This window comes from Astatotilapia calliptera, chromosome 9 (genome assembly GCF_964374335.1).
Source record: "Astatotilapia calliptera chromosome 9, fAstCal68.1, whole genome shotgun sequence".
In the NCBI taxonomy this organism is placed as follows: domain Eukaryota; kingdom Metazoa; phylum Chordata; class Actinopteri; order Cichliformes; family Cichlidae; genus Astatotilapia; species Astatotilapia calliptera.
In genome coordinates, this window is record NC_137430.1 from 32,609,656 (window position 1) to 32,622,219 (window position 12,564).

The 12,564-nt window shown below is 41.3% G+C and overlaps 2 protein-coding genes across 8 annotated transcripts in view; both read left to right on the forward strand.

The window, feature by feature from the left end:
- LOC113029630 (uncharacterized) overlaps window positions 1–12,564 on the forward strand; it is a 168,883-nt gene that overhangs the window by 97,781 nt on the left and 58,538 nt on the right. The gene's annotated exons all lie outside the window — the stretch shown is intronic.
- The window catches only part of LOC113028849 (uncharacterized), a 147,052-nt gene that overhangs the window by 5,087 nt on the left and 129,401 nt on the right, over window positions 1–12,564 (forward strand). Inside the window, exons 2-4 of one of the 3 annotated variants that reach the window (XR_013911552.1) lie at window positions 141–246; window positions 4,232–5,080; window positions 5,517–6,153. Coding sequence is in view for 2 of the 3 variants with exons in the window: in XM_080306789.1 (XP_080162915.1) it covers window positions 229–246; window positions 4,232–5,080; window positions 5,517–6,089 (1,440 nt within the window). In the remaining variant the exon portion in view is untranslated. Of the gene's footprint in view, window positions 1–140; window positions 247–4,231; window positions 5,081–5,516; window positions 6,559–12,564 lie in introns of those variants that run through there. The other 2 variants (XM_080306790.1, XM_080306789.1) reach the window with 2 other exon arrangements.

A 12,564-nucleotide genomic window follows, 5' to 3' on the forward strand; every position in this document is an offset into this window, starting at 1 on the left:
GATGACTTTCTTTTTGTAGCTGCTTCTGGGGTTTCACCTTGAAGCTTCATAGGTATTGTTGTCACTGAGTGTAGTAATGTTTATTTGCTCTGCTTCTTCTTGTCAGGGATAAAATACATATCTATACTTTTGTGTCCCAGCTGAGTAACAGGAGGAGAAGAGTCTGGTGGAGCAGCAGAGGAACAGTTTCAGCCATTTGGGCTCAGCTCAGCCACTACAGAGGAAACAATGACTTCAACACAGGAGGTGAGAAAAGTATCTCAGTTACTGTTATTGAAACTGTGTGCACAGTAGAGCAGGGCGATATGGCCAAAAAAATATGTCACACTATGTATTTGAAAATTTGAGATAACGATATAACTGACGATATAATTTTTGCGAGACAAAATACAACTCCACAACTTTACTAGCGCAAAAAAACCCCCATCCATTTATTTTCACTTAAACAAGCGGCTGTTTTTTTTATGTGCATTAAAGCTATATAAATATTTAACAGTGCAAATGCAAATTTCTTGCTGAAAGCTTAACCAAAGTGCATTTCCAGTAGAAATGTGCTGACATATCCTGAGCATAACCATGTATAATATCCACTGAAGTTAAAAAGAGGTGCTTTGCTACATTAAACTGCAGTGTGGCAAATAAAAAAAGTCAAATTTGTATTTTTCGGATCATAAGGTGCACGGGATTATAAGGCACATTAAGCGAAACAAAGCAGTCAGATAAATTAAACTTTATTAAACTCATTCTTCTTGCTTCCTCCACTTCTGTACCATTGATTCATTAATGCTGTATTCTATCACAGCTGCTCTATTCCTATGTTGTTGCAGTATATTAATGACTAACCTCGTATTGTGGATGGATTATCTCAGTTGTTCTCCTGACTGAAGTTTGGTCCGTTTATAGCATCCTGCTATGCGATTGCATTTGTCTCTAACCATCAGGAAACTTCACGTTAACTTTTATCGAGTGGAAAAGTGTTAGTGTTCGTCCTCCAGCTTCACTGTTTATGTTATGCTAACATAGCTGTGTCGCTAGCGATCACGTAGCACATCATTATATACCAGCTAGCCCAACTTCAGTAACCCTACAAACGTCACTGCTGTTTAGTTTCCTGTCTTCATTTATGTTGGAAGTGATAGCAGAGCTGTACGTTTGAATTTTTTCAGAAATCTCTCAGTCAGAACATGCTATATCATGCTGAGGTAACTAGCGAAACTAGCGAGCTAACTTCCGGTAACTTCCTGTTAACTTCTAACTCCGTTAAATGTAATAAATTTTGTTTTCATGGATGCCTGGAAGTTAAACATCATAGTTACACCTGGTAAAGCAGCAATGCTGATCGTTTTATTAAAGATGAAAGAATTTGGACAGTTTTTAACTCTCAGTGATGCTGCAGTGTTCGTTTGACTTTGGGATCTTACAGGACAGAGTTTAGGACCCAGATTACTCCCAGATTTACGAGCACCTTAGTCCGACAAATACGGCAATGACGACGGCCCGCTTGTATGTTCTACAATAAATGTGCTTTGTTGTATATCTGACGGACAAACACCAAACCAGTGAAGTTGCACCATTTTTAAAAACCAATTCTGGTTCATCCGTTTCACTCAACAATCCGCTTTCTCCCCTCTCATTCTCCGTTGCCGCCGTGGTTTTTCGGCTATGTGCGTATGAAAACAAAGGCACTGCGCATGCGCGCTTTACCCATATTCTGTCGCGATATTTTATTTTCTTATCGTTGCCCAACATTTTACCGGTATTACCTTGAACGGTATAATATGGCCCAGCCCTAGTGCACAGCTGGTTGTTTTTTCAAGTTAAAGTCAGCTTTATTGTCAAAGACCATACATACAGGCCCTAAGTGTACACTAAAATAATATAAAGATAAAAAATAAAATAGGAGCGTTATGTACAATAAAATACTGTACATTTATTTATTTATTTATTTATTTATTTATTTATTTTTGTCCCGTTTGGATCTTTAGCCATCAGAATTGTTGTCTTAAGGCCAAGAAAGATGCCAAGCGGATTTATTTTACCAAGTGGATCATCATGGCCTTGCCATATTGGTCCATTTGATTGACCTTTATTATAATTATGAATTTATTTTATTTTCAGTTGCTACAAACGGGACAGACTGTACAATTATTTAAACAGCAGTGTCCAACACAATCATGGTGCAGGAGCCATACCACACAGTGATGCAGCTGGTGAGGATACTCTCGGCGGTGCCTCTGTAGAAGGTGCTCATAATTGGGGTTGAGGCTCTTGCTCTCCTCACTTTTGCAGAGGCTGTAGAGTCGTTATTAAGCTTTGCTGACATGTGACGCAGTGTTTTTTGACCAGGAGAGATCTGAGATTTGCACACCCAGGAACTTGGTGCTGCTTACCTCTATAATGGGGCGATATGGCCAAAAATATTTATCACGATATACATTTGAAAATGTGCGATAACGATATAACTGACGATATAATTAACACGAGACAAAATACTTTACAACCAATGTTCCCTCTAATTTTTCATGTGTCTGAGCGAACACACAAACTCCCTGAGCGGACACTTGGACCACTGTGAGCAACAGCAGACGTGTGCACTGTGGTCGCGCTAGTCCATTGAAGTTACATGGTTTATTAAAATAATAAAATTACAGCATTTACATTTATGTTAGACTACTTTTAATTAACTGCTTTAGCCCACTTACAATGAAAATTAAAAAAAAATCTTGTTCATGACCTGTGTAGCATGTTAACACTATTGAAAGTAAAAATAAGAGAGTCCTGTAACTCTCTCTCTGCAAAATACAGTATATAATGACCAATGTTGGGCAATTAATTATGCAGTTACAAAAAAGTAACTGCGTTTTGCAAACAACAAAGCTTTTTGCAGCTATTTACATAAAAATGCAGCCAAGGTGATTTTAAATAAACATTTCAAACTATTTACAGAACAATCAGCTGTTCTGCATCAAATCTGATGCCACACAAATTATTTGTGTCACTCTAAAAATATTTCTGTCAACTATGAGATGAAGGAGAACAACAGCCTGATACCTGCAGGCCTGACAGCAGGAGATGTATCACTGCTGTAACACCTGTAACACTCAGCAGTCGCCTCATTGTTCTGACACACACAACAAAACTATTGGCTACACTACAAACTAACTACACACTAACTACACAAGATTATCTCTCACATCTCAACCCACCGCCGTCACTCCTAAAACTTCCTAAACCACTAAATGCCATGTTGCCATCATTTTTTGATTGGTCGACATGGTACATTTTCCGAGCAATAGGAAAGGGTGGGGGTGTTTTTGGTTTTGTCTTTGCTCACAGGCGGAGAGCGTTTTCCTTATAAAACGCCGTTATGACCATTTTTTTCCCCCCCGCAGTAAACAACGACAGTATTCAGGAAGAAAACCAAACATTGCAGATATTTTTATCATAACTCTGGTTTTACGTGGCCGATCAACACAATTTAAAAACTGGTATAAAGTCCACACTTTTTCAATCAACTGTTCCGTCTGTCCTGCTCACATCTCCAATGGTTGTACATGTTGTCATTTACTTGACTTCACTGCACATCAGCTGCTTTGCCAGCTAAAACACTGGTGTCGGCACATAAGGACGCTGTGATAGTGTCCTTATGTGCAGGCAGGCTATAGACAGGCTATATATGAATGTGAATCGCATTATTGGCTGGACTATGGGATAATGTGGCATTGTTCTAATCCCATACGGGAGCAGCCAGTCACTTACTGACTAACACTGCACAGGGCTTGCAAAATCGCTAGCCCGACGTCCCGGAGCTAGCGGTATCTCCGGTCGGGCGACCAAAATCTATCTCAGCCCCGCCCGCTGGGTTATCATATAGCCCGACGGGGCTCCTCCATACATAAAGAATCCACATTCACAAACAAAAACCACAAAGTTATAAGAAAACACAACGATCATATTTTCAGCACACATTGAAACAACAACATCATCAGTTGGACTCCCCATTTTTCATGAAATGAAAGATTTTCTCCAGCGATCAATATTTCTTCAGTTATGTTATTTTCATTCCAATTCTCATTGTAGCACGTCATTGTAATGTGAAACTACCAACAAAATGTGGTGGCAACACACCTAGAACTTGTTTGTTGACATCTTTGATTCCACTAATGGAGTTTCAGTTTGTTCCACGACTGCATTTCACTCACTGCCTCTGTTTGTATCTCTGTCACTGCAGGACCAACATGGAGCGAGAAGTCAGCGCTCTCAGGAGGCCGACAAACCTCACAGAAGAAAGGGGGAGAAAACATACAGCTGTGATGAGTGTGGGAAGAATTTTAGTGGGGCTGGACACTTAAAAGCACACAAACTCATCCACAGTGGAATTAAAGCATACAGCTGTGAGCTGTGTGGAAAGTCTTTTACTCAGGCTGGAAGTTTAAAAACACACAAACTCCTCCACAGTGGAATTAAAGCATACAGCTGTGAGCTGTGTGGAAAGTCTTTTACCCAACCTCAAGGCTTAAAATCACATCAGCTCAGCCACAGTGGAATTAAAGCACACAGCTGTGAGCTGTGTGGAAAGTCTTTTACCCAACCTCAAGGCTTAAAATCACATCAGCTCAGCCACAGTGGAATTAAAGCACACAGCTGTGAGCTGTGTGGAAAGTCTTTTAAGACGGTTGGACACTTATATAGACACCAACGCATCCACAGTGGCTTTAAACCATACAGCTGTGATCAGTGTGGCAAAACTTTTTCTTGCAGTGAAAACTTACAACTTCATCAAGTTGTCCACACTGGAATTAAGCCGTACAGCTGCGACATTTGTGGAAAAACCTTCCGCTGGCTACTCAGCCGAAATAATCACGTACGCATTCACACCAAAAATGATGTTTACTGCTGTGATCAGTGTGGCAAACTGTTTGTGAGATATAAAGACTTAGAACACCACATGTTTACCCACACTGAGGAGAGACCTTATAAATGTGACCTCTGTGATAAGGCTTTTAAAGATCCACATTCCCTGAAATCACACCAACAGCTCCACACCAGAAAGAAACTCTACAAGTGCAGTTACTGTGAGGTATGTATTTATATTTTTACAGTTGCAGTTATTTTGAAGTATTATGTGAATTAAGTTTAATTTCAAAGCTAAATGAGACATGAAAACGTCATGTACAGAATATTCAATCAAGTTTGAGACAAATCAGAATCTTTCCTGATGTTGGAAAAACGTAAAGTTTTAAAAGCTTCTCCCCTTGCTGTCTATCTAACATTCACACTTGGGAAAGCTTGGGGTTAGTATCTTGTGACATGCAGAGTAGAGCATCCATCGATTTAACCAACAATCTTCACATGAAGTCGTTTACCTACAAATGAAGAGTCATTTTCGCCCAGTACGCTGAGTGTTACAATATGTAATTGGATGTTGGCAGAGCTGATCTTTATTTCAAGCGAGATTCAGGATAAAAATGTTGAAGGAGTTCCCTGACTTCCACTGTCTTTGTGTCTTTGTTTAGAAGCAGAGCGACACAGATGGATCCAGTTCTCAACCCTGCCGTCACTGTGGTGATGGGAAAGCGTTTCACTGTGACCTTTGTGGAAAAACTTTCAGTCAGCAGTGGTGCCTAACATTACATCAACGTAGACACACTGGAAACAAAATGAACTACTGCAAAGAATGTGGTAGAGGCTTCCCCACACCAAGTACATTAAAAATACATGAGCTTATTCACAGTGGGGTTAAAAAGCACGTCTGTGATCAGTGCGGGTCATCCTTCACCACTGCAGGTCACCTCAAACAGCATAAACGCGTGCACACAGGAGAGAAACCATACAAGTGCAGACACTGTGACAGAAGCTTCTCACAATCAAGTAATCGTAACCTTCATGAACGTAGACACATGGAAGAGAACATCAGCTGTGACCAGTGTGACAAGACCTTCAAGAGTCTCAGTTCATACTCCGAACACAAACAATCCCACACTGTCCCCACAGTTTTACAGTTACCAATGTGCCAAAACATTCACTTCATTATTTGCTCTGTGCAAACATCAACATCAAGCGGACCTGAAGTCACTGGATCACAATGAATCTGAAGAGACAGAAAGATCCTCTTCTGGTTTCAGGATCAGACTTTAAAAACCTTGAGATCAGGCTCCACAGAGTTCAGCTGGAGTCTCCTGTAAAGAGTGCAGCTGATGTCACACTTGGATCTGATGAGGTAGCTCTGATTTCTGGATTTACAGTGAATAATCCTGAATGGTACATTCAGGAAGATAGAAGTATAGATATCTACATCTAATTCTTGTTTTTCTTTGGCTACCTTTGATATTCCATTTCAAAATGAATGTGTTTTTTCATGTATTTAGTTTTACTTTAGTTTATTTCCTGTCCTGTTGATCCACATGTTCTGTAGCTGTTTTCTGTTTGTCGTTTGTGTTGTGAAATCCTGATACTACTAAAGATTTGGTTATATTTGATTAACTCTAACGTTTGTTTTATTAAACACTTATTAAATAGTTTGGTGTAAAAAAATAAAATAAAGAAATTGTCTCACAACAAGTATTTTGAGCCATGATTTCAGGTTCAGATTAACTGTTTTTAATGGCACATGTGGAGTGCCATCAGGGGACACTTGGTTGTTCTCCACTCACACTGAACAGGGTTCCTGCAACTCAGTAAAAAATTATCTTCAATGAAAATAAATTCGTAATTTTCATCCCAGAACTTTGCTGTGGATAGGTAGTTTGCAGAGGGTGTGTTTAAGATACTGAAAGGATGAGTTTACCCTTCCAAACTGTAAACAAACTGTGCTTATTAATAACTGAAGTTAGATTACAGGAGGGTAAATTGAGTTTAAGAGTTTTTAGTGTCATTAAGATGGCTCTTCTTTTACCTGACTTATATCCCCATGAAAGCTTTCCATGTAGGGGATGTTGACTGAGGTAATGCAGTCGGACAAGGGAGGATCCACACAGATACATGACCTCAACCTCTTTAAAGCTTGGCGAGAGGTTCTAGTGAGCCTGGTTAAGGGAACAGATGAGTTGGGGCCAGAGGTGCCAAGTTCTACCATTCCCGCCTCCCTCCTTTTTGATAACCATCTCACACAGGACCAGAGGACGAATTGCAACAGTGTTTTGCAGATGTGTTCTCCCCCCTGCCTAACTGTATGACTCATCATCGAGCACCATGTAGTCTGGCGTGATGGTGCATTCACAGCCCTATGTGATGCCTGAACATAAAAGGCAATTGTTCAGAGAGAATTTTCCAAAATGCTGAAAATGGGAGTAATAGAAGAATCGCAACCCCATAGTTGTAGTTGTAGCCTCAGTTGGGCGGCGGGGGGTGTGTGGCAGAGGTGTGGTCTGGCCTGCTGCATTGGTTAGTTAGTTAGTTAGTTTTGACCTGGACCTCACGGTTCTTTCTGGAGCATAAAGAAATAGGAGTTCAGACAGGTAAGAATGGGCTTGGCATTTAAGGGATTAAAAAAAAAGTAAAATTTTAAATTGGATCCTGTAAGTAAAAGGAAGCAAGAGGGGCCAAAACTGGCCTAATATGCTTTTTCCATTTTGTGCCAGTTAGCAGATGAGCAGCTGCATTTTGGACCAACTGAAGATGATAAAGAGAGCAATGGTTCGAACCAAACTACAGTGAGCTGCAGTAGTCGAGTCTGCAAATAATTGCTGTATGAATAACACGTTCAAAGACATTACAGTTTTTCTGAATTGCTAAAACACTAACTCCCATTGCAAAAACTAAACTGTCAACTAAGAAAACTCTTTCATCAAATCAATCCCACAGTTGCCAAAATCTTAAACTCTATTCATCTGGCTAAGACACCATTTGCAAATCTGAATCTCCAATTTACCAAAACTCTAAACACATTCTCAAACACAAAACACATTTAGAAATGTGGTGCACTTGTACCCAGAATGGTGCACACAGGCTACTAACACACTTTCTTCATCATTAACACACTACCACTCAAAATTGAAAAGACATGTTGAAACCTCTTCTTCTGCTTTTGCTAGACTGAATCCACAGGGATGTATTCATGAGGTCTAACCATTGAGTCAAGCTCAAAGATTCTCTGTACACAACAAACTAATTTTAGTTCTGTAAATGAAATAGAATCATGTATAAATGTGCTATGTATACAAGTATACTTATAACTAAATCTAATATAAATAAATGGGGGCGATCGCTGCTCAAGAGTTGGGAGTTTACCTTGTAATCGGAAGGTTGCTGGTTCGAGCCCCGGCTCGGACAGTCTCGGTCGTTGCGATGGAGTTCTCCACAGTCATCTTACTGTTGGGCCACACAACAACGAACCTCTAGCAACATTCCGTTGTGTTTTGTGTGCTTTTGCAGCATTTTTCTTTTTGCAGCATTTTTCTTTTTGCAGCATTTTTCTTTTTGCAGGTGTTTTTCTTTTTGCAGGCGTTTTTCTTTTTGCAGGTGTTTTTCTTTTTGCAGGCGTTTTTCTTTTTGCAAGTGTTTTCTGAAGTTGCAGTCCATTTGGCCTCTCAGCGCCACCGTATATGTCTGGAGGCTCACATCCGCCAAGGACTGGGTACAAGACTTGGCTATTTTAAAGCCTCCACGTTGTCAATTCTCCATCATTATAACAAAGGTAAGTCAGCTTGAGTACTGCAAGTAAAATGCCTTTGATTTTGCCCGGAACATTCAGATTAGTGCAAACATAAATTCATTCATGAGGGGGAAATTACAGTGAGAACATTTGGAGGCTCTGTTAGATGGATAAAATAGTGAGTTCAGTGCATTGATGTGACATTGGCCTAAAGGATTTAGTCATTCTTTGTGGTTAAAGAAATTGCACTAATTAATTTATATGTATTATGAATAATCCTAATTATACATCTTGCTTCTGTGTTTATGTCCTGTGTAACTTAAAATACATTCTATTTTGGTTTTATACATTGATTAATGACCTGCAGAATCTCTTTATCATGTTAAGTGATTTATAATTCTCACTTAAAGTTGATATTCTCCCTCTCCCTCTTGAAAGTGATTACATCCTTGCATTACATAGTTTAGTTTCATTTTTTGCAGTTGGGTTTCTGAAAAAAACAAACAGGCAGACTTAGAATATAACATGCAGCATTCTATAGATAGATACATTAAAAGTTTTTTTTTTATTACATGCATGTGCTAACTTTCTAAACACTTTGTTACATTTGTTATAAATGGATTTGAAAGTAGATAAAAATTGTGTCAGCCTTGGCTCATTAAATTTCTTGTCTTTAAATTAACTTTGTCTGTGTGTTTCAGGTACTGCACTCTCAAAGACTGAATGAACTACCATAAATAATAATAATAATAATGTGTATGTGTTAGTCCATATTGGGAAATTACTCCTCTGCATTTAACCCATTCACCCAGTGAAGCAGTTGGCAGCCACCAATGCAGCGCCCGGGGAGCAGTGTGTAGGGAAGGTACCTTGCTCAGGGGTACCTCAGGGAAAATGCAGATAAGAATGGACCATCTCTAGTGGAAAGTTACTGAGTCACTGATGTTTAGACTAGAATGAGAGAGCTTCTGTAATATAACTGTTAGGGACACTCCACCATTTTGAGATCCGTGTCAACGTGTCTTGCAGGACGCATCTCCCTTCTAGAAGTATTGTGAAATTAAGTGTTAAATGGTTTACTGAGTAGTGTTTTGTCTTTTATTGGATGCCTCTGAGGAATCAGAAGAACTCGGTGAAGTGTTGATATTTAATAATAGATACATAAAAAGATAAATAAAAAAATTACATGTATGTGCTAACGTTCTAAACACTTTATTTGTTACATTTGTGATAAATGAATTTGAAAGTAGATAAAAAACATTTGTGTCAGCCTTGGCTCTATGATTGCCATAATGAATGAATTAAATACACCATTAAATAATTAATTAAATGTGGCAATAATTAATTACATAAATATTTACGACACTTGTAATTAATTATTGACATATTTAATTAATTAATGACACGTTTAATTAATTATTGACACATTTAAATAATTATTGACACATTTAAATAATTATTGACATATTTAATTAATTATTGACACATTTAATTAATTATTGACACATTTAAATAATTATTTAATGGTGTATTTAATTCATTCATTTTGGCACAGTTGACTCCTTCAGGTCTCACCATGAAATAAATGTATCTGTCAGCCTCACCCATTAAACTCAGGGGGCGGGGTTAACGCTGATCGAGTCAAAACCATTGCTTTGGCCTGGTGGCCATTGTTTTTAGCACACAACAACCGGCACGTGGAAGCTAACAGAACTGCACTTTGAAAAACCCAGTTTGTGTGTCTCCAAATACCATTGTAATATTTTTTTAGCTGACAATGTAGTGGTTTAATCTTCATATGTCTGGTCGGTTTGTCAAGATACAGCCTCTTTACAAAAGTGCTTCGATGATTTCGGAGATGTCTGCCAAACATGAAATGATGCAGTGACACAGCGTAGGGTCATGTGTTAGTGGCGGGGACAGTTATATGGTTATTGTTCATGTGTCCAACAGCAGAGGGGAAGAAACTGTTCTTATGGCGAGAGGTTCTGGTGCGGATGGACCGGAGCCTCCTGCCTGAGGGGAGCAGGTCAAACAGACTGTGTCCAGGGTGAGAAGGGTCAGCTGAGATCCGAGCTGCACGCCGCAATGTCCTGGAGGTGTACAGGTCCTGCAAAGATGGGAGTCTGCAGCCAATCACCTTCTCAGCAGAGCGCACAACACGCTGCAGTCTCTGTTTGTCCCTGATAGTGGCTCCAGCGTACCACACGGTGATGGAGGAGGTGAGGATGGACTCGATGATTGCGGTGTAGAATTGCATCATCGTCCGTGTTGGCAGGTTGAATTTCTTCAGCTGCCTCAGGAAGTACATCCTCTGCTGGGCTTTCTTGATGACGGAGGTGATGGTGGGCTCCCACTTCAGGTCCTGGGTGATGGTGGTACCCAGGAAGCGGAATGAGTCCACAGAGGTGATGGGGGTGTCAGTCAGGATGATGGGGGGGAGTGGGGCTGTGTGCTTCCTGAAGTCCACAATAATCTCCACTGTCTTCTGGGCATTCAGCACCAGGTTGTTGTGGCTGCACCAGGACACCAGACGTTCAACCTCCCTCCTGTAGGCAGACTCGTCCCCGTCCGAGATGAGTCCAATAACGGTGGTGTCATCTGCGAACTTGATTAGCTTGACAGACTGGTGGGTGGAGGTGCAGCAGTTGGCGTACAGGGAGAAGAGCAGAGGAGAAAGAACACAGCCCTGAGGGAAGCCGGTGCTGATGGTCCGGGAGTCCGAGACATTCTTTCCCAGCCTCACATGCTGCTTCCTGTTCGTCAGGAAGTCAGTGATCCACCGGCAGATGGGATCAGGCACATTCATCTGGGAAAGCTTGCCTCAGAGATGGTCTGGAAGGATGGTGCTGAAGGCAGAGCTGAAGTCCACAAACAGGATCCTGGCGTAGGTTCCTGGGGAGTCCAGATGCTGCAGGATGAAGTGTAGGGCCATGTTGATGGCGTCGTCTACAGACCTGTTGGCTCTATATGCAAACTGCAGGGGGTCCAGGAGGGGGGCCGTGAGGGTCCTGAGATGGGAGAGAACTAGGCGCTCAAAGGACTTCATGACCACAGATGTCAGAGCCACGGGTCTGTAGTCATTTAGTCCAGTGATCCTAGGTTTCTTGGGGACAGGGATTATGGTGGAGGACTTGAAGCAGGCAGGCACATGACATGCCTGCAGTGAGGAGTTGAAAATGCCAGAAAACACTGGGGCCAGCTCGTTTGCACAGTGTCTGAGGGTGGCAGGAGACACACCGTCTGGGCCGGGAGCTTTCCGAGCATTCAGACTCCTAAACTGCTTCCTCACATCTGCTTCATGAATATGAAGAGTTGTGGTGGGAGGAGGTGGTGTGAAATCCTCTTTTGTGTGGGGTGAGGAGGGGGGTGTTGTAGGTGAACGGTTTGAAGGTGGTGATGGCTCTATGGAGGGGGGAGAGGTGGGGGAATTAGTGTCCAAAGTGTCTCTATTGTTGGGGCCGTTGGAGGTGTGAAGGCTGCCTGATGGCTCGTCAAAACGACAGTAGAAGTCGTTAAGGGTGTTGGCTAAGAGCAAGTCATCAGTGGAGTGGGGGGTTTTAGGCTTGTAGTTTGTGATATTCCTAAAACCTTTCCACACAGAGGCCGAGTCATTCTCTGAGATCTGCTGCTGCATCTTCTCAGAGTGCTGATGTTTAGCAATGTCCACTTCTTTAGTGAACCTGTACTTGGCCTCTCTGTAGCAGTCCCTGTCTCCGCTTCTGAACGCCTTACTCTTTTCCAGCCACAGCTTTTTGAGTTTAGGAGTAAACCAGGGTTTGTCATTGTTATAACTCACCCTGGTGCGTGATGGCACAATGCTGTCCTCACAGAAGTGGATGTAGGAGGTGACAGTGTCCGTAAACTCGTCCAAGCTGTTAGAAGCAGCCTTCAGTGTGTCCCAGTCTGTAGACTCCAAACACGTGCGAAGCTCCTCCACAGCCTCGTTGCTCCACAGTTTTTTAGTCCTC